A 27,455-nucleotide genomic window follows, 5' to 3' on the forward strand; every position below is an offset into this window, starting at 1 on the left:
TATCCTTATATTTTTAATTAGAGGCTTCATTAAAGTACTTTGTGCCAAACTTCACATTGAAATATTTTGACAATATGTGTTCACTCAGGTGGAGGATATTTTAAAAGTTCTTCATAAAATTTTATTTTAAAGTTCAAAATGTAAAATATATTAGTACATAAATGATATTGACATCCATGGTGGTCTCTCTGCTTAACTCACTTGGAGATAAGATACCAAAATATCTCAGGAAAGGTTCGTTTGGTAAGCATTTGAGTACACATGACCAACTTTGTCACTTCTTTCATTCCTGTCTGTAAACAAAGCACCCTTCATTTAGTAGAAGCAAAACCTGCTTTCTGCCCCTCCCCCAGTCTTAGGTACCAACTTTTTCACTACTTTGCCATCTGGATGGAAAAGTGGATGGCAGCAACGAACTGAAGAACCTTCTAATATATTTTATAGTTGATCATATTCAAACAAAATACAACACCTACTATACGATTTATACTAATTTCCTTAGCTAGAAGCAAAGTTGTTCTTTGCAAAGCAGATAAAGTCTGTGACTAGTTCCATTTTTGAGGCCTTTCTAGGTTAGTAAACTATTAGAGTTTACATCACACCAGAAAAAATCTTTATTTTTTATTCAACAAACATTTATGAACTGCTTTACTCTATGAAAAGCATTGTGTGATAGGAAAAAAGTATGTGATATAATTTTTGCCAAGAATTTATAATTTCCCCAATAATGCTAATCATGACATACATAGTAAGTGCTATGGGAGTTGTATAAGTATGTACTATAGTAATTCAGAAGAGTTAAAGATCATGTACAGCTATGATAATCAGGGACTATTTCAAGGATTTAAAAAAGTATTTTTATTGAGTCTCTGATCATATTTTGGCAGGAATAGAGAATTTTGAGAGTCAAAGTAAGAAAAAATTAGGAAGTATAATAGTAAGTATAGTTTAAACAAAGTGGATAAATTGTCTGGGAACAAATTTGGGTAGCTGGTCTAGTTTAAATTAGAGGGGGACATGCAAATTTTCTGAAAGTTTAGACTATATCAGAAAATGATAATCAAAGTAGTGCATTAAGATAAATATGATACTGATGTGCAATACTGGATTAGATAAAAAGACAAGACATTTATTAGCTATGAGGTCTCAGGAAATTCACTTAGTTTCTCTAAGTATCAGCTTTCTCATCTGCAAAATGAGGCAACTGGACAAGATAGGCCCTGATAGGTTCCTTCCCCATGTAAATCTATGATCTTTGAAATAAAAGGTTGTAGTAGTAACATAATGGGAATATTTTAAGATTAATATTTGGGGAGAATGGTAGCATCTACAATTTTAAAATGAGGATATTTTAAGAAGTATCTGATTTAGAGATGAAGATGATAGAATCATTTTAGACAAGGCAGCATTTGGAATGACAGGCTCATTCAGGAGGGAAATATTTAAAATGCATACAGAATTATGATACTAAACCTCAGGAGAGAGATATATTTAGGGCTTAAGACTCATATCTATGAATTATTACTAGAGATGATTAAGTAAATAAGCTTGGTCACATTTTGTTAGTCCCCCAAAAAATGCCTTCAATGAGTTTCAATATAATGTCCCCTACTTACTACCATAAAAATAATGTAATGTCTCATGGCATAGATGAATTTTCCCTCACTGGAAGTTTTCAACTAAGAGCAAATGATCAACTGTTGGTTATTTTAAAGTTAAGATTCATTTTGGGAAAGGACTGGAAATCAGGAATTCTTAATTTGACATTCATGAACCTTTTTTAAAAAATTTTTGAAATTTTAATAACTATTTCAATTCAATAGAATTCATTTCCTTTGTAAAATATTTTATTTCAGCTATTTAAAAATATTATTCTGAGTAAAGAATGAACAATAGACATATCAGATTGTGAAAACGACCATGACAAAAAAGAAAATTGAGGATCTTTGGACTAGATAGTAGATGAGGCATCTCTTAAATTCTATGATTCTAATATTTAGAGAAGAACTAATAAATAACTGAACAGCATTTCTGAATCTTTAAAAAATAAATAGGGTAGATTTTCTGTCATTTAACAAGATTTGTATTAATATATTCCTGATTCAATTTCAAGAAACGTTTAGTCAAGTCATAGAAATTTGCTGAGCTGTTTCTCCATCAGGAGCCAAGTCTTAGAAAAGTCAAGTGACTCTGTATTCCCTGGAAGTAAACAGCTCTTTTTTCTCCCCACTCATTTCCCTGCCTTATTGCTTCTCAACCATCCAATTTGAATCTTTTCCATCCTATGTTGTAGGTTTCCAATTCTTGCTTTAAGAAATTGATACTTCCATTGTCTCTGGAAAAAGAATGATAGCTAATTTCTTCATGATTTTGCTCAACATTTTTGAGATTTAACAGAGTTGAGCTCCCTTCCCTGGGCACAATTTCCTTATGAGTATTGTCTTTCCCAGGAGAATGTCAGTTCCTACTCAAATGGCAGTAACACTGTGTATATACCCCTTGATCTAGCAATAGCACTGAGTTTGTATCCTGAAGAGATCATGAAAAAAGGATAAAAATCCCATATGTACAAAAATATTCATAGCAGTTCTTCTTGTAATGGCAAAGAATTGGAAATTCAGGGGAAGCCTATCAATTGGGGAATGGTTAAATAAATTGTGGTATATGTATGTGATGGAACACTATTGTTCTGTATGAAATTTTGAGGGACAGGATTTCAGAAAAGCCTGGAAAGATTTGCATGAATTGATGTGGAATGAAATGAGCAGAACCAGAACATTATACACACTAACAACAGCATGGGGTGATTTGATCAATTATGATGGACTTGTTTATTTCAGCAGTACGACAAAGACAATTTTAAAAGACTTGTGATGGAAAATATCATCCATATCCAGAGAAGGAACTGTAGAGTTTAAATGAAGACCAAAGCTTATCTTCAATTTTTCAAAGCTGTCATGTTTTATGTCATTTTTTTCCTCTCTAACATTTTCTTTCTTCTGTTTGAATTTGATTCTTCTCTCATAACATGATCAATATGAATCTATGTTAAGCATGGTTATAAATGTGGAGCCTAAATCAGATTGCTTTCTCTCGCAGAGAGGTGGGGAGAGAAGGGAGGGAGAAAAATGTAAAATTCAAAACCTTGCAGAAAAAAAGATTGTTAAAAACTACCATTGCTTGTAATTGTAAAAATAAATAAATAAAATATTTTAAAAAACAAAAAAGAATGTAAGCTCCTTCCATACAAGGAGATGACTTCCTCAATAAAAACCACAGAACTCTGACCACTGCAAAGACCAACCAAATTCCAGAGTACTGATGATTAACTATGCTATTCAAAATCCTGTAAGGAATAATTCAAGATACAGAATGCAATACACATTTTTGAACAGGACCAATGTGAAAATTTGTTTTGCTTGACTTTAGATATTTGTTACAAGGACTTTGTTTTTCTTTTTTTCCCCCTTTTAAGGTAAAGAAGAATATGTAAAAGAAAAGAAAAGAAATGCTGGCTAAATGAAACATGAAATTTGCATTTCTCTAATCAACATTTATTTGGAGCATTTTTCTATAATCAACTGAAGAATGACTCGTATTCTTATAAATTTAACTTATAAATTTTAGATTGTGAGTCCTTTATCATTCGTTTCTAAAATATATAGAAAACTGAGTCAAATTTGTAAGATAATGATAGTCCAAGAATATGAATAAGTAATTTTCAGATGGAGAAATTAAAGCTATCTATAGTCATATGAAAATGTTTAGATTAGAGAAATGCAAATTAAAACAACTCTGAGGTACCACCTCACACTTATCAGAAAGGCTAAAATGACTGAAAAAGAAAATGATCAATACTGGAAGGGATATGGGAAAACTGGGACACTAATGCATTGTTGGTGGAGTTGTGAACTGCTCTAACCTTTCTGGAAAGCAATTTGGAATTATGAAAAGAATGCAATTTCATTTGTTTTAATAAAAAATTGAAAATTATAATTTTAAAGTAATGTATCTTGAAGACTATTTGGTGACCCAAAACAGGAGAGTTCTTGAAACAGTACCAAGATTCTTGATATGAAACTCACAAGTCACTGTTCATTCCCATTTGCTTAGTATTACTTAAGGGTCTATTATATGTCTTACACTATGCTGAGTACTGGACCAAGTGGGCTAGGTATGTCTTGACTTCTACTCTACAGCACATTTTCTACCAATGGGAAATTTTTTTAGTTATTTCAGAGAAGAAAACAAATAAGAAGTCTTGGAAACATGAGTATTCGGTAATCAACAAAACTCATTATCAGCGTTTTCAGAATTAATGAATAGTTTCTGAAATGAATTGGAATGAATTCCAGAAAAATGTCTAATATAATTTCAATCAAGAGAGAACTTTAAAATTTGTTGTCTAGACATCACTTTGGCTTGTTCAATATTATTATCTTAGTGACTGTAGCTTCCTTATGGAAAACCAAGCTGCCAATTCTGAACAAGAAATGTTATTCATAATTTTTTTTGTGTGTGTGTGTGTGTGTATGTCTGCATGCATACATCTTTGGATAGTTGAGAAAAAAACATCCTTTGTGTTTCACCTTTAATGGAGAGGGCTAGGAATAACTCATACTAAATGCTAAAGATAAAACAGGCTATGTCAACTGAAAAGTAGATCATAGGAACTAAGCTAACAAACTGAGAACCAGAAGGGACTTAATGCCCGGTAATTATGGTGCTTACTAAATACTTGGTGACTGACTGATAGACCTTAGTGATCATTTGCTCCAGCCCTTCATTTTTCAGCTGATCCATGGAGGGTAAATGACTTATCCAAGGTAAAACAAGCAGAGTCAAAAGTGGTATTTGAAAATAGGTTCTCTGAACTGGGGGCTAATGATTTTTCCATGGTACATTGCTGCCCCTCAACTGTTAACAACAGGGTGAACTCCAAAGTCTAACGTGAACCAAACATAAAATAAGTATAGGGAAAAAGAGTAAAAACTCATGAAAAATTATTTGAAAAGATTTCATTTTTTTTAATTTACTGCTTTGATATTAAAATGTGTTAGTCAAGTTTTATATGTGGTTTTTCTTCAGTCCTCTAAATTGTTAATATTACCATATTGTTGCTGTAGTATTTCCCTCTTCAAATGAGGAAAATAATATGCTGGTGGTAAACTAAAACATTTTATCTATTTTGCTTTCCTAAGGAGTTAAGCAAAAATGTCTTGAAAACACACACACACACACACACACACACACACACACACACACACACACACACATTTCCAAACATGTACACTTTCTTTTAACAAAATGAGAAAAAAAATGGTTACTTACACAAAGAAGAATCTGGTACAGACGTGATCAGTGTTTGGAACAACCCAAATCTCTCCATGCTTGTGCAGATCTGGTGATGTTATTACTGTCATGAAATATAACACATTAGACACATGAAATGAGGGCACAATTTTTCTCTAAATGAATCAATCTGTGAATTTACTTCTACATCCTAGAAAAATCCTAATGAAAAAATATATAATGGGGATAGCTAGGTGGCAAGGGGATAGAGCACCAGTCCTCAAGTCAGGAGGACCTGAGTTCAAATCCAGTCTCAGACACTTAAAATTATCTAGTTGTGTGACCTTGGGCAAGTCACTTAACCCTATTGCCTTGCAACAACAAAAAATTTTTAAAAAGAATACATAATGGAAAAAGTCTTCATTTCAGCAGCACTCTGGGATGAAGAATTGCATTGAAAAACAGGAATCAAGTCTTTTATCACCAGGAGCAAGTTCTGTATTCAAGATATTTACAGAATGAACTAATGAGTAAAAGATCAGTTGCTATCCATTTTTTTTCGATTCTTAAGTTTTTGATCCATACCCATAAACTGCTCTTAAAATGAGAGAATTGAGCTAAATAATGTCTAAAGTTATTTCCAGTTCTAAATTTTTAATTTCTGGAGGGTGGGGGTATATGTCAGGAGACAATTTAAATGAAAGTCTAATGGTTTCTCATTGTATCAACAAATGTTATCAAATCTAATAATATTACCACATATTTTCTGGCTTATTTTAACATAACACAGTGAATAACATCTGAAGGACTAGGTTGGCATCTATACAAAGAGACAATCATTCCACTTTTAGAAAAGTATAATTATTTTTGGAAAATACTTGCCAAGAATAAAAACAGACTTTTCTAAATTCTTATTTTTTTATTCCAAATATGTGTCATTTTAAGATGTGAGTATATAATGCACAAATAAAATAGAAAAAATAGAATATGGAAACACAATACCTAAATCTATCCTTATTCTCAAAATACTTTTACAATTCCTCAATGTTTCTTGTATAAACAAACATACACATATGTGTACATATATAAACATATGAACATTTGAATTGAATTCTAAAATAAAACCTTTACAATTATTATTTGGGAAGAAAGAGAAGAGAAAAGATGAGAGGAAAGAAGGGATGGGGAGAGGTATTATATATTAGGCCTTACTATCTTATTAAAAAGACATTTAAGAAATCTAAGATTGTTCTCTACTTTCAAGAAGATAACAGTCTTATAACAGGGAACATAATTATCAAACAATATTGACCATAACCAGGACAAAGAAAGATATAAAAAGTTATAAGAAAATTTGCAGGGTGAGTACAACAGAGGAAGGCTTTATGGAAAAAGTAATACTTAAAATAAGTCCTGAAAAAAGAGAATTCTAGGATTTAGGGACAGAGCCAAGATGGCAGCATGAAGGCAATAATTCCTGGGAACTCATTCCCCAAAAAACTCCAAAAGCCATCAAATTATAACTCTAGCCAAAATATAGAGGGGCATAACCCAACAGAAAGACTGAGTGATACAATTTCCCAGTCCAAGACAACTTAGAAGAAGGCGCAGAGTAGTGCAGCGCAGCCGGGCCAGGCACCTGAGTACATGGCAGAGGAGGTGGTTTAATCATCAGGGACAGCTGGAAGGGGTGGTGAGAGAACTCTGTTGTACTAGAGTGAGTGCAGAGTGGAGCGCAGGTCTCAGAGGAGCCCTGTGGTGAGAACCTGTAGCAGGAGGCCACAGAGCCACCCAGCATGTCCACAGCTCTCAGCCCATAGATGGTAAGGAAGTCAGGGGAGACTGCAAAGGGCTCTCTGTTCTCCCTGGAGTAGAACTCTGCTGTTTGCCCCCATTCAGATCCAGGTTGCAGTCTGGGCCCCCAGCACACCACCAAAGCTGAGCAGAGACCCTCCTCACAGCTCCAGGGCAGAGGGGCGGACCTGAAAACAGTCAGAACCTTGCATAAGACCTTGGAGGAATTAAGGTTCCTGTGGGGTGTTACAGCCCCACCCCCCAAAGCCTTGGAAGTATGGTAAAACAGTAATAGGCCAAGGAAATGAGAAAACAGCAGGAAAAAAAGAATCAGACCATCGAAAAAATTATGAAGGACCAAAATACATACTCAGATGACAAATTGAAGCTTCTATACCCAAAACCTCCAAGAGAAATAGAAAATGGTGTCAGGTTATAGATGAGCTCAAAAAAAGACTTTGAAAAGCAATTAAGGCAGGTAGAAGAAAAATTGAGAGGAGAAATAAGAGAGATGCAGAGAAATCATGAAAACCAAGTCAGTAAGTTGGTGAGAGATACAAAAAAATGAAGAAAATAATATCTTAAAAACCAGTTTATCCAAGTGGAAAAAACAACCCAGAAGGCAAATGAGGAGAAGAATGCCTTAAAAAGCAGAATTGGCCAGCTGGAAAAAGATTTTAAAAAAAGCTCTCTGGAGAAAATACCTCCTTCAAATACAGAATGGAACTAAAGAAGCTATTGATTTTGTGGGAACTCAGGCAAAAAATAAAACTGTACCCCCCCAAATTAGAAGAAAATGTGAAATATCTCATTGGAAAGACAACTGACCTTGAAAACAGATCCAGAAGACATAATTTAAAAATTATTGGGCTACCTGAAAGTCATGACCAGGAAAAGAGCCTAGACTTCATTTTTCAAGAAATAATACAGCAAAATTGCCCTGAGATCCTAGAAGCAGAGGGTAAAATAGAAATTGAGGGAATTCACTGGTCACCTCCTGAAAGAGATTCTAAAAATGAAACTTCCAGGAATATTACAAATTTCAAAACTCCCAAGTCAAAGAGAAAATACTAAAAGCAGCCAGAAACAAACAATTCAACTACTGTGGCTCTATAGTCAGGATTACAAGGATCTGGCAACATCTACATTAAGGGCTTGTAGGGCTTGGAATATGATATTCTGGAAGGCAAAAGATCTTGATTTACAACCAAGAATCAACTACGCAATAAAACAAACATTCCCTTTCAGGGGAAAAGATGGACTTCCAATGAAACAAGGGACTTTCAAACTTTCCTACTGAAACAACCAGAACTGAACAGAAAGTTTGATCTCCAAGTACAGGACTCAGGTGAACCATAAAGAGGGCAGATGAGAAGGACTAACTATGAGGAATTTAATGATGTTGAACTGCTTGTATTCCTGCATGGGAAGAAGAGATACTGATAACTCATAGGAACTTTCTCATTTATAAGAGTTGTTAGAAAGAGCACATATAGACAAGGCACAGGAAAGAGCTGAATGTAATGGTATAATATAGTAAAAAGATGGAGTCAATAGGTAATAAAGGAAAATACTGGGAGGAAGAGAGAAGTACTGGGAGGGGGAACTGGGGGAGGGAAGGGGAAAGTAGGTGGTAGAGGAAACGGTAGATCATGGGAGAAAGTACCCAGATACAACACACTTCTGGACAGGGACAGGATGAAAGGAGAGAGAGAGAGAGAGAGAGAGAGAGAGAGAGAGAGAGAATAGAAAAAAAAATGAGTGGTAAGGAATAAAGTGGAGGGAAATATAGGTAATAATAGCAACTATGGGAAAAATATTGAAGCAACTTCTTTGATGGCTGTGATGGGAAAGGCAACATATCCCAGAGACAGAGTCATTGGAATCTGAACACAGATTTAAGAACACTTTTGTTTCCTCTCTCAATATTCTTAAAGTTTCTCATCCTTTTGGGAAGGAGAAAGATTTATGTTTACTCCCACAACTAGATTATTGTAATAAATAAAATAAAAAAATCCTAAAAAATAAAAATAAAAAGGTCAGGATTTAAAAAAAAGAAAATTCTAAAAAGTAATGTTATTTAAAAAGTAGTTGAATGGATAAGTACTATCTACCTGTGAAGTGTGGTCTATACAAGTTCAAGGAAAGAGAGACTCTGGAACAACATTACAAGACAGCTAACTGTTCAGTTTGGTTGAAGCTTAGAATTTATAAAGGGAAAAGATGTGAGATTACTCCTGGAAAATACTGATTATCTTAAATGTCATATTGAACTGGTTATATTTAACCCATGGGTTTTATGAGTTGTTGAGCAGGAAAGTTAAATTTGGTAGCTGTGGGAAGAAGATTAGAAAAAAAGGAAAGATTAAAATATGGAGATCAATAAGCAAGTTATTATAACTCTCTGGCAGGAGGTGCTAAGAACATAAAGTTGGGTAGTGGTGGTTGTGTGACTGGACAAGATGACAGGAATATGAGAAATATGGATATCCTGTATGAAGAATCAGGAAGACTGCACAAAGGCATGCAAAGGGTGAGAAGAAAATCAGTGGTGGTTCTCAGGATCTGAACTGGAACCTTATCTAGATGCTAGCTTCATCAAAAAAAAACAGCAAAGCAGTGAGAAGATATGGAAATAGAAGAAAGTTAATTCAATTTTGGAAAGATAAGTTTGAAGATTTTGTAGAGGATCCTTCTAGAACCTGGAGTTCAGGAAGGAGATTTGGGCTTTAGATCTAAAATTAGATTTAGAATGATCCAACAGAGAACTTTGAGGTCATTCACACTTAGAGAAAGATGAGAAGATGAACCAGTAAGGAAACCAAGAAGGCAAGTAAATGAACCAAGAAGTAAGATACAGCAGTCCTATGGAATGCAAATAAAAAAGAAAGTGCAAGGTAGAGGTGGGAGTTGTGGAAGGAGGAAATACCAATTGCTACAGAAAGTCCAAACAGGATAAAGACTGAGAAAAGTTCACTGGCTTTAACAACTGGTGATCTCAGAGAAAATGTTTTAGAAGAGGATTGGGTACCAAAATCAGATTGCCTGGAGTTATAGAATAAATAGAAGTTGGGGAAGTACCTATAGTTAATTTTGAAGAAGGGAAGGAGAGAATTGGGGCTATGGTATAGTCTTTCTCTATTTCTCTTTCACTCCCATTTTTGCACTCCCCAGAGCAGCTGCTCTAAATCTTCTTAAGTTCTACCTCCACTCCTACCCATCTTTCAACAGATGACATGGCTTCCCACTCTACTGAGAAAATTAAGGCTTATCTATAATAGAAATTTCGCATCAGCCCTCCTCCATACTTCAAATTACTTCATGTCTTCAACCAATCATGTCCTCCTTTTTTTCCAACTTCAGGCTATCTCTCACTACTGATACCAAGCACCCTTGGAGGTTTTCCCTCTCCCACTTTATCTTGAGTTTGTTTATCTGGGTGTGGAATTTCACAGTAGAACATAGGCTTCTTGAGGATAGAGGTTATTTAATTTCTATCTTGTATGTCCAGTGATTACCACAGAGTCTTGCATGTAGTAGGTCTCTATTAAATACTAATTGAATAAACTCGATGGAAAGTGATGAGTATAAGGACTCTTGTGGAGGATTAGCAAGGAGACAGTAAGAGAAATATAAGAAATTAAACAAAGATATTTTCAGATGCAAAGGAGTTTTTTCCTAAAGAGTTCTCAATATTTTCAAGAAAATTAAAATAGAAGGTCAAATACTTAGAGAAGGGTAATAAAGGAGGTGGAGTATGAAGATGAAGGATAAGCTTTGGGATAAGTACTGGAATCAAAAACCAAGATGGATAAGAGGATTGCTACATAGTAGAGAGGATATGGTGAGAATGTTGTCCAACTTAGACACAATAAATATCTAGTGAATCCAATTAGCATAGTCTAAGTTTTGCACTAGCAGTACTCAGAGACCTGGAAGAAAAAGCAAAAACAATAATAGAGTAAACCAAACTGGAAATGTAATAAAGTAAGAGCAAAGAAACAATAGGGGCTGGGTCATAGTTTTTGTTAAAATGGCTATAGATTCCAGAATCCACAGAGAAAATGAAATTATTCAAAAACATAAGTGATGAATTCTGAGAATGGGGAAAAATCTATGAGAAGAGGTTTAAATAGAATGAGGCAGTTGGAAAAGGGGAATATATTCTATATGTACATGTAAATTCATTTCTAAAGCTAATCAATAAAATAATGATGTAAGATTATTTATAAAGATAGTCATTTAGTAAGCCCATGTGTGAAGAAAGATCCAATTAAATTTTGTGAATAATTTCAACTTACCTTCACATAAGGCTATGCATTTTAAGTTACGACTTTGCAAGAACTGAGACTGTTGTCCTTTTTTCTGTGACTAAAGAATAAAAAGAATTGTAATATTATGATAAAATTTAGGAAATCATATACATTAAAGTCAACTTAAAGAAGTATTTACAATTGAATCAATTTCCAGGAGAAAATATTTAAGAATTACAGCTATATGCAATAAAATTTGTCATTGTCACTATATTAGCTATTAAAATAACTGTGCTACAAATACTCTAATATTGCCATTTACCCATCTCACTCTAAAGTTCTAATATCACGAATGTGAATTATTTAATCTCATTTGATTTGATGGATAATCTGATTCTTTTTATAACAAGTTACACAAAAATGTAAAGGAATTAAAGTTCACAGTAAAAGTAATAATTATAATTTCAATAAAAATAGTCAATGATGATGTTTGTATTTCATTCTTTTTTTTTTATTTTTGCAAGGCAAACGGGGTTAAGTGGCTTGCCCAAGGCCACACAGCTAGGTAATTATTAAGTGTCTGAGACTGGATTTGAACCCAGGTATTCCTGACTCCAGGGCCGGTGCTTTATCCACTGCACCACCTAGCAGCCCTGTATTTCATTCTTGAAGAAGACCATGACAACAAGAGAGGTGATGCCACAACAAACAGGGCAATTGGATTTGAGTGAGGGGCTGTTGTGCTAAGTCACCAGCCTTACTTTCTCCTCTAGAGCCATCTGGGTTCAGTGGCCAGATATGAATCAGGATAACTGGAAATAGCCCTAGATCTGAGGCAATCAGGGTTAAGTGACTTGCCCAAGGTCACACAGCTAATAAGTGTCAAGTGTCTGAAGCTGGATTCGAACTCCAGTCTTCTTGACTCTAAGGCTAAAGCTCTATCCACTGTGCCACCTAGCTGTCCCTATATAACAATATCTATAACAATAGCTGGTACATATGCATATATATATATATATATATATATATATATATATATATATGTTTATGAAATGGTTTACAAATATATTCTTGTTTGATCCTCACAACAACCCTAGAAGAGACATGCTATTATTATCACTATTTTACAGATGAGGAAAATGAGGCCAGAGAGGTTAAAAATCTTGCCTGGACTGATATAGGTAGCATTTGAATTCAGCTCTTCCTGATTTCAGGTCTAGCATTCATCCACTGAACTATCTGCCTCCAGGATAAGTAAATGTAATCCCCTCCCCCCAAAAAAAATTTAGGAAGGGAAGAATTTGGTTTGAGATGGGGCTAGACCTAACCAAAAATTTCTTCTTTAAAATATATAAATACATATTTGAATAAAATTCTAAGATACATACTCTAAAAGCATGATTTACAAGGAAAAAGAGAGGGCAAAGAGTAGACAGGGGAAGTAAAAGATAAACATCACATCTGAACTAGGGTCTAGTTCTTCATCCACTGTGCACCCAGTTTCTTCCAATTTAGACTTAGGACCCTGGTGATTCTTCAATGTATGGGTTAATATTTTTATCAAATTGCATTATATCAACACATATCTTCAGGCTTTTTTGAATATAACATACATTAAGTATCAGCCCAGAGAAGAGTCTGGCATCTGTACAAAAGAGGAAGACATTCTTCCTTATGAAAAATCTAATTATTCTTTGAAAATACTTGCCAAGAATACAAATGGGAACTTTTTAAATTTTCATTTTCTTTCCTCGAAATGTGTGATACAAACAAGGTGCTACAGAAAAATATGAGAAGCAGGGAAGATAAACAAAGATTTTACAGAGGAGGAAAGTCAATAGGTATTGAGAATAGAAAAAAAACTGGATTTAAGTAAAAGATATATCACCAGCTCTTTTTGATCATGGGCAAACTGTTCAGCCTCTCTGATACTCCATTTCCTCTTGTGTAAAATGAAAAGCTTTTTACTCTCTAACACATTAGGGAAAGGATCCAATAAGACTATCTATCTATCAATCATCTATCTATCTATCTATTTATATTATATATATATATATATATATATATCTACAAATACACCTTATCAATATGATAGATAGTTACACACATACATATTCATGTATATATATATACATATACATATACACACATATACATACAATCCAATGTATGCTATCATCTTTATACATATTTATTAGAATTATTATTTGTAAAGCACTTGCATGATTCTTTACAAACACTAAAATCAAGAGAAATTAAAAGTTGTCTAAGAACTATTGTTGGTGATTTCATTTTACAAGTAAAATTTACTAAGGCACATAGAATGAAAAAGGGTTAAAAAATCTTATAGTGAGAAGGTTTTTGCTTATAAAAATGTTGTAAAATGGCATTATTCATCAAAGAAGTTATTTTTCAGCTTATAGTTGTGAATTTTTGCTAGGGAAGGCAATTAAGTTTGTCTGGTCTTATATGATCTTTGTTCTTTAATTCTGCTGACCACTCAAAATAATCATTTTGTTGGCTTAAAAGCCTGAACATTAGCCTCCTCCTAGCTAACAAATCCATGAGTCTCCAGCCAAAAAGAGTAACATGATTAATTGCATTACCTGTAATGTATTACTGCCTTTACTGCTGGAGGCTGGCTCATCCTTGGCTGACACCTTCTGTTTCTTGTTCATCCCTAAAAACATCCAAACAAAACAAAACAAAACAAAGCAGAAACAAAAAATACCAGACCTTCATTTCAGGGTCTACTTGGACAAAGAAAGTTCAACATATGATTGACACATTCTTTCAAGTTCCATAGGGAAATATGCTAACATTAGCTCAGAGCTCAGTGCTTCAAGTGATTGGGAGTAATAGTGGTGGTTCAGGATATAGAGAACATTAGCTGTTTTATTAGCCTCATATGGAGCTAAAAACTGATAGAAATACAAACACATACAAAAATGTATATTCCTGCCATTAAAAAAATCATACTTCTGAGATATATGGTTTGTGTGCCTGTATGTGTGTGTGTGTGTGTGTGCAAGAGAGAGAGAGAGAGAGAGAGAGAGAGAGAGAGAGAGAGAGAGAGAGAGAGAGAGTGAGAGAGAGAGAGAGAATGAGCATGAGCACTCCAGCAAATTAAACAGTTTCTCTGGGTACAAGATAACTCTCTAAAATTGTAAGTTTCAGAGCCAGTGCTGATTGGCATTGATCCAGGTCATTTCATAAGGGGATAATTTCACAATTGAAATCACATATTTAAACCTTGAATAAATAAGTAAAATATTTTCAAAAAGATGATATAAAATAAAATTGGAACAGAAAAAAACTCTTAAAAGGAGCATAACCCAATTAGACTTCATTTTTTCTTTGCTCTATGTACAAGACAAAACTTTCCTGGGTATCTCTAAGGGCATCATGTCAAACCCCTAATTCAGAATATTGATAAAGACTATAGTAGCTAAGAATATAGGACCTGGTATCAGGAAGACAAGTTCAAATCCTATGCCAGACACTTACTAGAATAAGTGAGCCTTGACAAATCATTTAACTTCTGCCTGCCTCAATTTCCATATCTATGAAAAGGGAGTAATAAATAGCACCAACATGTCCCAAGGTAGTTGTGAAGATCAAATGAGATAACCTATATAGCAAGATAAAATAGTATTGATACTATTTCTAATCATTTTTTCTTAACACTGTAAAGAGAAGGAAAATAATAGTTTTATTCTCAGTTAAGAGAAAAAAAAAACTTTGTCATCATATAGTTGCTTTATCGCTTGTTAATAGTGCCTTTATGTTTGAGAGAAATGATTAATTCTCTCACAATAATAACATTGCTATTGGGGAGATCAAGGATTTTATCCCTTTCCTATTTCCTAATTCTCTACTATGTCAAATTAATCTCTGAAGAATAGGGCTAAAAAAAGAGACTGAATTTAACATTCTCCTCAAACTTGTTCAGACAATAGCCAACTGGGAAGTCCATTCAGTTCTCCCCAGGCTTGGGTAATGATGATGATGATGATGATGATGATAATGATAATGATGATGATGATGATGGTGGTGGTGATGTTTGTCCTTTCTGGAAGGAGTTGGGAACTGATACCATGACAAGCCATCTGGGTCCAGTGCCCAGACATGAATCAGGATGACAAGAAATGGCCCTGGATGCGAGGCAATCATAGTTCAATGACTTGCCCAAGGTCACACAGCTAGTAAGTGTCAAGTGTCAGGCTAGATTCTAACTCTCTTCTTCTTGACTCCAAGGTCAGTGCTCTGTCCATTGCACCACCTATCATGGGTGGAAAGATAGCTCCTTTGTATAGATTGCCCAATACTGGGGGTAGTCTGTAAGTAGGAGAGACATAAAGTCACTTCCCCAAGCCCCTTATTAGAATAGGTACACATCTTTCATTTATATTCTTTCTTCTCATTGTTAACGCAGAGTTGACTGCCATGTGTTGGGAGCACCACTTTTCCAAAAGCATATTAGTTGTAGTCCTTTATACTTGTAGAGGATCAAAATGACATTACTGTGTTAGGGTCTTACAGTGTGTCCACCTGTGACTGCTCAGAGCAAAGCAATAAGAGTTTGGATTCTCTACCATAGTTCATATTAGCACTTGGGGTGGATTCTTGAAACCTGTACATCTCAAGTTTTCTTTTGAACTATTTCAATTCTACTTTTGCTCTGATAGAGCATACCATGCTGAATGGTTGTGCCATTGCACAATCAATTCCAAAGTTCATAAGAAAGACTTTGAGAACCTCCTTGTATTGATTTTTCTGACATCCCCTAAGAAGGCTTGCCCTGTGTGAGTTTTCATTAATTATGGGTGGTGTGTTTTGATTCATGTATGAAGTAGATTTAAGTGAAACAGAGTTGCATGAAGTTATCAGTCTCTCTTCCAGAATCATCATAGTCCAGGAAAAAGACAGAGTCAAGACAACTGGTGATGACTCAAGATGCAGTGGATGACCTTGGCATCTTCAATGTTTAAACAAGCTCTAAGTGCTCCTTCATAGCCATTGGAACAAATTGTCCTCAGCTGCCCATTTCACCAGGAGGTCTTCACATACTTGAGAGAGAAACCATCCTAACTCACCAATGAGTTTGGGACAACTTGGTTACCCTCAGCTTGGGTTAGTTTGTCTGTAAAATGGTTTGTCAGGTATGGCTGCTGTACATGCTACAGCTTCTTGATGCCACAAGTGAGACTTAGATGGATCAGGTAGACATTAAAAGTCGAAAGGAGCCCTGAAAAGGACTCAGCAGTGCACACAATAGAGTACTAGACTAGTTTTCCCTGAATACAATCTACACCTAGGTCACTATGATCTGTCTTTGGTTTCTGAGAGACAGTCAAATGACCATCCTTTTATTAATGAAAGACATAATTAATAAAATGATTAATTATACAGAAATTATGTTTAAGACTTTCTATATGTCACCCTCTGTCTTTTTGCATATGGCAGGACAAAAACTTTGGCTTATCCCTCTGGATCTTCCCAAATGCAATACAAACTCTAGACCATTTGGTAGTTCACATCATTCAGCACTTTAGAATGGCACTTACCTATCCCTAAGTCTAAGTAACCTTTGTTCAAAAAGGATCACCCTTATATAATACATATAAAACCCAGTACAACATATCAGAGCAAAGTATTGCTTTCTATAGGTAATAAGAAAAGGAGACACCAAGTCTTAAGATATTTTATGGAAAAGGAAAACAGTGAAATGATTTCTAAACATCTGAAGACCACATGATAGTAGTTGTAACACTTTTGGTCATTTTTTTCTTTTCCAAAAAAAAATTCTTCTCTAAAGTTAAAAAAATAAGACCATACACATGGAGTCATATTGGAGGGGCAGGAGCTATAATACAGATTTCAGACATAAATTCATTTAAAAATATTTCTAAATTCATATAAACTTTTTGTAATTTCTTCCCTTTTCTCAACCACAACATAAACTAAATGAACTGAAAAAAAGTAAATGTAAATGTGATATTTATCATGTTTCAAAGAAGTTAAGTTATGTTAACTTATTTAGGGAGTCACATATGCATTTATAGATCCCCTGTAAACACTGTTTATACAAAACTGCTGTTTTTAAAGCATTACAAACATTTCTCTCTTCATTCCTATTTTTCCTAAGATATTCAATGACTTTTCCAAAAAACTATTTCTATTTTAATTAATTATATTAAAACTATAAGCCCTTGAAATATTATATGTGTGTATGTGTATGTATGTATAGGAAATAGGAATGTTAAAAATTAAAATTCCAAGTGTCTTAAAAGTCAGAATAGTTTTAAACTTTAATGCCTAACAGTTTTAGAATAGTTTTAAACTTGAATGACTTACAGTTTAAAAATTGCACTCACAGTATAATGCAATGTAAAGTTGTAGCAGAGTAAATAATAGCAACAATAATAAATTGACATTTATATAGCACTTTGAAGTTTACAAAACTATTGAGATATGCTAGTTACCTCAAGTCTCACAAATACCAAAAGACATGAACTGCAGGTAGTATTAGCCCCATTTTATAGATAAAAAAACATAAGTTTTTGAGAGCTTACAGGATTCATTCACAGACCTGGTAAATGTCAAAGATGATATATGAACAAAAGTTTTTCAGATTTATGATTCAGTCCTCTAATCTACTGTACTGCTTCTCTCAAGTAGTATTATAGACTGTTCCTTGTGTGTTTTATTTGTATTAATTTTCTGTGGTGATCTGGAGTGATCATAAAAAATTCATGTCACTGTGATTGAGAATACACAAATTCTTCTGCCCAAAATGATACTTCCATGCTTCAGGAAAATCAGAATTCAAAACTGGAAAATCAGCAAATTATGAAAGTAACTTTAAAATATACTATTTATCTTATAGAGCAAGTTGTCTGATTGGACTGCATTGAGGTGCTCAGATCAAGAAGATTTAAACAAACATTATTTAATATATCTCTGCAGTCCTTTGCATGCATTTATGGAAATAGTTTCATGAGTTTAGTAGTATTTGTTCCATGTTCATGGAAACAATGCTTTGTTTGTGGCACCATTATCTCCCTCAGGAATGTTTTATGGTCTATATATATTCTTTCAATCTGGATCATCTGTCATTTCTATGTTAGAGGATTCACACAACACCAAGAACATTTAAATACTGTATAGAATAAAAACCAACAAATATAAAATCTACATAGAATGAACTAAAACTTTTCTTTTCCAAAAAAAAAGTCTTCTCTAAAGTTAAAAAAAGGGACCATATACATAGAGTCATCCTGGAGGGGCAAGAGATATAGTATAGATTTCAAGTTCATATTAGTTTAATTCAATAGTCTATAGAGATAACATGGTGATATATATATATATAGAGAGAGAGAGAGATAATATAGAAAGATAATGAGAGCACTAGATTTGGGGTGGAAACCATTTCAAATTTCTATTCTGTTCCTTTTAACTGTGTGATCACAAACAAGTCACTAAAAGTCTGAGTCATGTAAAGATATGAAATTCATATATGTATCCACAATCCTAATAAAACAGGAATTGCAAACAAAAAACAGATAAATGAAAATATTAAAATGTTAATGGGAAAGGAAAGTCATAAAGAAAATTGTTAACTTCAATTATCAAGTATGTATGATGCATTTTTGTTGTTGTTCCAGACTTCTTTTATTGGTGAAAAGAACTCAGAAAAGAAACATATTTATCAATAAATATGAGCATCTCATCTACAACTTTTTGTCTTATAGAAATGGGAAGCTGTAACTTGCACAAGATGAAATCATTATGCGTTTGAGTTGGGACTTGAACCCAGTTTTTGCTGAGTTGAAAAGGCAGCTATTTGACTCTAGCTCTTGTTACCACTCTGTCACTATATTATTATAATTTTCTTTTGTTTTCTGACATTTACAATGATGTTTAACACAAATGCAGTAATTATGCTTCATGCTGAGAAAGAGATTCCAATAAAAATCAAAACATGAACAAGAACAATGAAAGACAATGATACTTAATTTGAGAGTGATTTGTAGTGTTACCTGAGTAACCAAATGATATGCTTGACAATGGACTAAGATATATTCCACTCCCATACATTGCACCATGGAGCTAAAAAGAAGGGAGAGAAAAGCCTGTCACTACTTTTAAATGTTTCAAATGAAGAACAGAAACAGTCTCACATCAGAACAGTGTTTACAAAATAATTGAGCTCTTATTCCAAGGTCCTAAGCTTCTTGGATGAAGTATAATTTGATTTGAAAAGATTAATATCATCCTTGCATTAAGAATTTTGATTTAGATAACATGTGCAACACTAAGTAGCCCATTCACCATCTTTGGCAGAGTCCTCTCCACTTTCTGGAGGTAGAAGTACTGTTTATTACAGACCACATTAGCTAGCTTTTTAATTTAGCAACTCACATATTTTGTGAACAAACAAAAAGCACAATCATCCAAAAGCATGAAAAATTCACATGTATACTCTGATGAAGTTATTGGATTACGACATCTATTGTAATGAATTTCAATAAGCATTGCACATTGAATATGAATAAATCTTCTTGCACATCCAACCCATCTCACCATAAATTCTTCACTGAATTTTAACTTTTTGTATGTAAGCTTACAAAAACCATTTCATTCTCTAAAACTGACCAAACAGATTTTAACCTTTAAACTGCAGAGTCAATGTTGAATCAGAGACTATGAACTAAAGGTAACCCAGTCACTTGAATGTAAGAAGTTGACTCCCACTTCCTTTCCTCTTTCTCTACTTGTTGACTACTGTCTTATTTTCCTTTGTTGGCAATATATAAATAAGTGATAAATATTGCAAAGAATTTTTAACCCCTGAAATTTTTATTTTTTAATTTGTAACTCCAGAGTCTAGCATAGTGTTTGACATATAGCAGGTGGCTATTAAATGCTTGATGATTGGTTGATTTCTTTCAAAAATTTTTTCCACCCATCTGTTCAGAGATAAGTCAGGAAGATTTGTAAGCAACTTTTTCTTCCCGCTAGATTGACCTCAACTACTTCTATGTGAAATCCAGTTAGTTATGTAGCAGTAAAATGTCACTGTTAAGTGAAGTATGGAAGTGCAGATCAGAAGGAGGTGAAGATATCTGCTTAAAAACCTCTGAGAGCACTCTGCCAATATGACTGAGAATAATTCTAAAAATCAAAAAAAGAAGGAAAAAGGATAACAAAAAGGCTCTAGTGTGGCCTTTCTTCCTTTCAATGACAAACAAACAAAAAACAAACAAAAACACTTTGTGACTACAAAGAAAGCATATATGATTATGTTATCTATTGTATTAGGTTCAGTAGATAGTTTCACTGCTTCTATTAGAATTTGTTTTGCAAATTTTCCATCTAGGGCCCTATTCTCCAGTTTGAATAACAGAATAAAAACCCTACCAAACAGCAGTGAGATAGATGTGGTTAACAAGTTCAATGAACAAAAGGGGAAGATATGTATATATATATATATATATATATATATATATATATGTACTGTGCTTTTTGTAGGTATGCAACAATGTAGGACCATATACTATTGAAATAGATGATGTAAGGGGAAAATGACTATATGTTTTTAGCATCATCTTTCATAAATGAAGAAAATTTACCTGCAGCCGTGTATTTGAAGCAACGACTAAGCCATTCCTCAGGATGGAGTGCCAGTTTTCAATGTGGGAGCCACTGAAAATGGAGGGGAAAAAGCCAAAGATACAATGTTAGAAGTCATGCTACCCCCAAAATTCAGAATTTGCAACTCAATCATTTACTTGCTAGAAACTTGAAATTGCCGAACAGCTCCTGGAAATTAAATATTTCCTCTTTTTGTACTCATTAAACACTCTTGTATAGGAGTCCAACATTACATGTAGTATTAAGCCATACTCACTGAAATGCAAAGGTACTTCCAAAGAGTTTTTTAGCAGCTCTAAAATTGGATTCTTTGGCTGGTGGACTGCTGAGAAGGAGGAATTGATGGGGAGTGTGCATGAACTTCAATTGCTGTTAAATAAAATATGACAAATGGAAAAGTGTCAAACTGAACATATTTCCAAGGGTAAAGACTCACTCAGATCATACTGGTTCCAATAGAACCCCATTATCCAGGATCTACCTCAAGCTATTTAAAGTCAATCTGATTAATAGACTGATTCAAATAACTGAAAATGCTAGGCCAGATGAATTACATTGGATTATTGAAAGGAAGGATAAAAAGAAGTATAAAGAAGCTAAAAGAGGACTAGAAAAGGAGTATATGTGCCAATAATTCCAAATCACTTATAAATAACTTTGAAATACAGTATTAAATTTTGTCTGAATACTGAGCATTCCTAATTAAGATTTTTTGTTTGGTTTACAAGATTTTCTTTGGTTATAAGAGTAACATGAGGAGAACACACTAACCATTCCAGATTCTAAATGGGCTGGGAACAATGTTGGATTACAAAGGAAATTCAGTTCAAGATTTTTAAATGGCCACAATGGATGATCCATGAAATTTACAATTCACATATTGGCTATACACATTAATATTTGTTATAATAGGCCTTTTAGTTCCAATTTTCTCTTTGCTAGAACTATACTTATTTAAAGAAACCATCAAATACTCTACAAAAAGGATAGCTAACCAAATAACAAGTAGAGAGGTGATTAGTTAGATAAGAAAAAGAAATAAGCATAGGAGAGACAGGGGGAGTAAGAGAAGAGAGTAGTTAGAGAGCTTTCTCCTCACTTCCAGTTGACATGACAAAAAAAAAACCCCCATGCATCTAACATTTTGGAGTTTTGGTACAATAAACAAAAAGCAACTTAAAAAGTTGGTTGTCTGCATTAAGGAATCTTATTAACTTGTCTGAGAATCATAGAATAAATCCTATGATCTTACAAGTATTCCTCTAATTTAAAAGACTGGCATAAAAATGAATGGAAAAATAACTTACCCGGTTAACTGGCAGTTTCACAATATGCGACCTATTACTTGAGATAACCCTGAAATTAAAATGATTCATCAGCCACAAAATATGCAAAAATGCTTTTTTTCTTAGGAAGCAGTGATTAAAGCCTATGCTTGCTGTGTCAAAGACTTTTGTAATCATTTTATTTAATTACATAGCATTTTCTTTTGTTTCTTGAAACAAATCTAAAGATTTAAATTTTTATGTTAGTATTGAAAACTGACCAGAAGAAATATAAAAATCAAAAATCAAAAAAACTTTTTAATAATTATCTTGGTGAAATGAACACTTTTATGTTTTGCACAATTATCATCAACATAAAATGTTAAAAGTTGCCAATTATTTCCCACTTTCTCAAGAAAGAATGCTTTAAATTAAGAATCTCACTTTAAAAATCAAAGGATCACATATGTTTTTTCACTTATAGAAAAAGCTAAATATACTTACTCAAATACCTTGTAAACAAAATGATTACAATCATCCCTGATGTCAATTAAAAAATGAAAAGTATTTTGTTGAAGTGTTTTTGAAGATGTGCAAAATATAAATAACTAATATCATTAAAAAGTAAAAAAAATACTAGAAAAGAAAAATAGTTTAACATCTCTTCTGTTTAAAGGGTAAATAACTAAGACTAAATATCATGAACAGGTGGAAAAAGGTAGACAGATATCAAATAATCTGTGAGATAAGGAAAAGAAAAAGAAGGAAGTGCTTTTCCTTTTCAACATACTTTGAGAAGACATAATGAGGGGACATGGTATAGTAAATTTTGTGTGTGTGTGTGTGTGTGTGTGTGTAAATAAAGACTTGGATACAAATTCCACCTCTAATTTTTACTTTGAAAACTATTGCAAATTGAATCTTTGCAAATTATTCAACTTTCTAATCTACTTGGATACAGATGGATTGTGATCTGATTAGGTGGAGATAGTCCCAAGAATAAGAATTCTTTATGTTGATAAAATTATAGAACCTTTATATATTACATGGACATATACTAAATAACAGTCCAATGATGTATATGTATAGTTCTATTTGTGGGTACATATTCACATATACATACACACATGCATATAGTGTATTTTCCATACATAATTTAAGTTCATTCATAGGCACTGTTGGCTTAAAAAATAATTGTTCACACACACACATATATATCACCATAAGATAGTTAATTTCATCCTCATAGTAACTCTAGGAGGCAGTTATTATAAACTATCATCACTAATTTATAGATGAGGAAATTAAAGTTCTGAGAGCTTAAATGACACAGCTAGTAAATGTTGGGACTAGGATTTGAACTGAGGTCTAATTTAAAATAGTAGGTGTTTCAAATCTATCTTTTTTCAAACTCTTTCCACATTTAAATTAATTCTATGTTAATTTCATAAAAAATCACCTTGATTAAACTGATTTCAACTAAGCAGAATCTCTGAATAATAAGATTTATCACCCCCAATCAAAGGCAGAATTAGAGATGGTTTATATAGAAAGTCACACAAGATATAATAGAGAGAGAGGGACTTCAAAATTTCTTTTTTAAATATAAAATATTCTACTTCTGTAGCTTGGAGTTATTACTTTTCTGACTATGCTTTAGAATAAATATCTCAAATCCTCTGATAAAGGGGAGAAAGGGGAAAATATTCAAGCAAGAGTAAACAGCAGGTACTGGGATACAATTTCCTATCCATTCTAAGTTGTTAAACAATTAGCTTGTCTCAGCTAATCCTGTTCCATTTTTAGGAAAAAAAGAAGCAAGTGATGAGAAACACAAAGCAATATTAAGTACTGCAAAAACAAAAAAGAATAGGGATTGTGTCCTGGGCTCAGGAGACATTCAGTTCAGTCTTTTAATATCTTCTAGAAATTACCACAATATACAAGATCTCCTTTAACAGACCTTCCAAAAGAAGGGGGGTGGGGTGAAGCATACATATTCAAACACAAAAGAAGATATATTAATAATAATTAAGAAAAGGCACTAATGAATTTTAGGAAGATTTTCTAACCTAAAATATTGGAACAACTGACTTTCCAGTTTAATCCTCATTTAACCAGAAAATGAAATTAGCCAGAACAGCTCATTACCTGTGCAATCCTGTTAATCAAGGCTTTTACTATGGACAAACAACAGCTAAATGGACTGCATATCTTTGCAATGCAAGACAGATTGTATTCTTTCCCCAGTGATGTAGAACTTTTAATTAAAATGAGAGTCATTAAAGGCTTATATAATCTTCAGGCCTCATAAGCTTCTAGGAGAATCTTAGCATTGCAGGTTTTTAAAAAAACAGACAAGCATTGTTTTTTTTTCTCCTTTAAAAGCAGGCAGAATAAGGCCACATTCTACATTTTTATTAAAAAGAACACAAGTTTTATACCATTGCAATAGAGGATGAGCAAGGGGATCCTGTTTATCCATCTGTTTCTTGATTTCCAAATACGGTGCCTATAAAAGATAGTAATTCCTCTTGATTTCTCTTAAGTAATCTATTTTTTAAAGTTTCTAATACACATCTAATAAAAGAAATGCAGACTGATCAGTATACTTAATTCACAGATTTCTTGACATTAAGTCTTGAAAATTTACAGCCTTGTTTTAATAACAATTGAACTTGCTCTAGAAACTTCCCAAGATTAAATGATACCTATAAAATTAGAATAAAATAGAACATTTTATAAAAATCAACCAATGTTCATATCTGAGGGTGTTTACTTGAGTCTAGGACTTTTCATAAAGGAACTGAAAAGAAATTTCACTAAAACAAACTCTCCCTTCCCCTTCACCCCATCTTTAACCTCAGAATTTTGTCATTTTCTCTCAAATAATAATAATGAAGCCCCATAAAAGTTACCATATTCAATGAAAAAAATATTCAGAGAAGTTAACTTAAGTGGAAATCTCACTTTGACAGCTCAGGTGTATGAAATGATATTACATATACAAGTATGCATTATATATATATATAGATAGATAGATAGATAGATAGATAGATAATAGATTACAATATATTTGTCTCAAAAAATTCTGCAGATATAATAAAATGCACTTCTATAAATTACAGAAAAAAGGCACCAAATACTACTAGTTTCATCTTCACATTGAGAGATGGCGACATTAAGAGATTAAATAACTTGCCCAAGGTCACAGAGCAGGTAAGTCACTGAGAGAGTCAGTTATACAACTCTAGTCTCTAGATTCTTTAGTTGAGCGCTCATCAGTCGACATTGGCTCACATTTAAAATAGCTTATATGTGACCCAGAAAAGAATCAGCCATTTTTGGCAAAGGTCTGATGCCAGAGTCAAACTTTGAAGCTATTTATAATAGCAGGAATGCCTAGGGTCTAGGATATAGTATAAATATAGTTATAGCTAAGTCATTTTCATTACTAAAAATCATTTACTGAGAGCTTAACCTTTTGCAATATACTACTAGAAGCAGTAGGGAAAAGGGATGGTAATTTTAAGGATGATAATGCTGTCCCAATCACAATCTTCTTAAGAGTCAGAATACCAGTATGTTTTCTTCACAGCATAATCTTACATAACTGTGTTATTTTCTTTTCATAAAAGATAGAAGCAATAATACATCTCATCAGTAACATCACACAATAATTCAAATTTCCTGATGAAATGCAATCATCATCCTTATATAGACCTATTTCCCTTTAGGAACACCTTCGGGGACATAAGTCAAATGCAAATAAATTTTAAAAGTGCTATGCAATATAATTGAATTGCAAAAAAACAAACAATGACAATAAGAACAGTAAAATAACATGCTTACTTACCTGTGTCATTTCTCTAATAGATGTAATACTATCCAACGCTTTCATTACTCGGTCATAGTTCTTCTTCTGTTTAATTGAAAATACACATGTAATATTAACTTACAGACCTGTGAAAGTATTTCTTCACTTAGAATCTCCCTCTACATGTGAAGTGTTAACTGGAGGTAAATCAGAAAGTAATAGATCTTCAACAACATTGTGAAAAAAAAACTTTAAAAGACTTAGAACTCTGTTGTAATGACAAACTTTGATTCCTGAATGCTGATGAGGAAGAATGTCACCCATCTTTTGAAAGAGAAGTGATGGACTTAATCAGATTGAGACAAAGATTTTTCTAGACTTAACCAATAACAGGAAATTGTTTTATTTGCTTATGTATATACAAGGATTTTTCTTTCCTTTTTTTTGTTATTACTAGGGAAGAGAGGTAATTGGAAGAGTAAATGTATACTTCTTAATTTTTAAAAAAATTATTTTTTTTAAAAAAAGTTAATGTTTTCATGTGCTCCAACTTCTCTTTTACTCCAGTTTCAAAGTAATCATTCTCTTTTGCAAGGTGAAGTGTCCTTGATACCATCCATCTACTCAAGTATATTGCCCCTTCAACTGCTCTTCTCTTGTTTTTTTAGTCTCTCCATATCTATTTCTGTCACCTTCCTTCATACTCAAGTCTCTCTGATTCTTTGAATATCTTAACTTTGCTATACCATCTGACATCTCTTCCTCCTTTCTCACTTAGACTCCTAGAAAAATATGTCAATACTCATTGCCCCTATTTCTTTCCCTTCATTCACTTCTCACTCCACTAGTTTCTAGCTTCATCACTAAAAATAAATTGCTGTCTAAAGTTAAAATGATATCTGAATTATCAAATCCACTAAGGATCTTTCCTGCTCAATCCCCATTTTTCTTGAGCTCATCACTTTCCACTTTTGATCACCCTTTTCTCCTAGACAATTGCTCTTTGAAAAGAGGGATTTTGTGACATTAGTTTTCTGATTCTCTTCCTATAGAGGACAACTGGTTTTCAATATCCTATGACTCATCATCCATCTTATTTACTTTAACTATAAGTATAAACCTGGGCTCTGCCCTGGATCCTACTTTCTTTTGTCTCCATTCTTCCACTTCATCAACTACCAAGCATTTAATTATTATCTCAGTGCTAAAGGTTTTATCTATCCTGATCTATTCACTTCATATTTCTTATGAGTTGCATGTCATATGATCAACTTCCTATTAATTACTTTAAACTGGGTGTCATTTAGATTCAAATTCAGCTTTGCTGAGTATGCCTAAAAGAGAACTCATATTTCTCACAAATGAATAACTATATAG

At 33.3% G+C, this 27,455-nt stretch overlaps 1 protein-coding gene across 1 annotated transcript in view; it reads right to left on the reverse strand.

Moving 5' to 3' along the window:
• PARP8 (poly(ADP-ribose) polymerase family member 8) overlaps nt 1-27,455 on the reverse strand; it is a 234,471-nt gene that overhangs the window by 12,261 nt on the left and 194,755 nt on the right. Inside the window, exons 17-25 of the mRNA XM_074206602.1 lie at nt 26,118-26,183; nt 24,706-24,773; nt 22,304-22,352; nt 21,253-21,365; nt 20,975-21,047; nt 19,382-19,451; nt 13,946-14,019; nt 11,388-11,457; nt 5,332-5,416 (exon numbers count right to left, since the gene is read on the reverse strand). Of these exons, the coding sequence (XP_074062703.1) occupies nt 5,332-5,416; nt 11,388-11,457; nt 13,946-14,019; nt 19,382-19,451; nt 20,975-21,047; nt 21,253-21,365; nt 22,304-22,352; nt 24,706-24,773; nt 26,118-26,183 (668 nt within the window). The remainder of the gene's footprint in view (nt 1-5,331; nt 5,417-11,387; nt 11,458-13,945; nt 14,020-19,381; nt 19,452-20,974; nt 21,048-21,252; nt 21,366-22,303; nt 22,353-24,705; nt 24,774-26,117; nt 26,184-27,455) is intronic.

The sequence above is a fragment of the Macrotis lagotis genome, chromosome X (genome assembly GCF_037893015.1).
Source record: "Macrotis lagotis isolate mMagLag1 chromosome X, bilby.v1.9.chrom.fasta, whole genome shotgun sequence".
NCBI classification, from domain to species: Eukaryota; Metazoa; Chordata; class Mammalia; order Peramelemorphia; family Peramelidae; genus Macrotis; species Macrotis lagotis.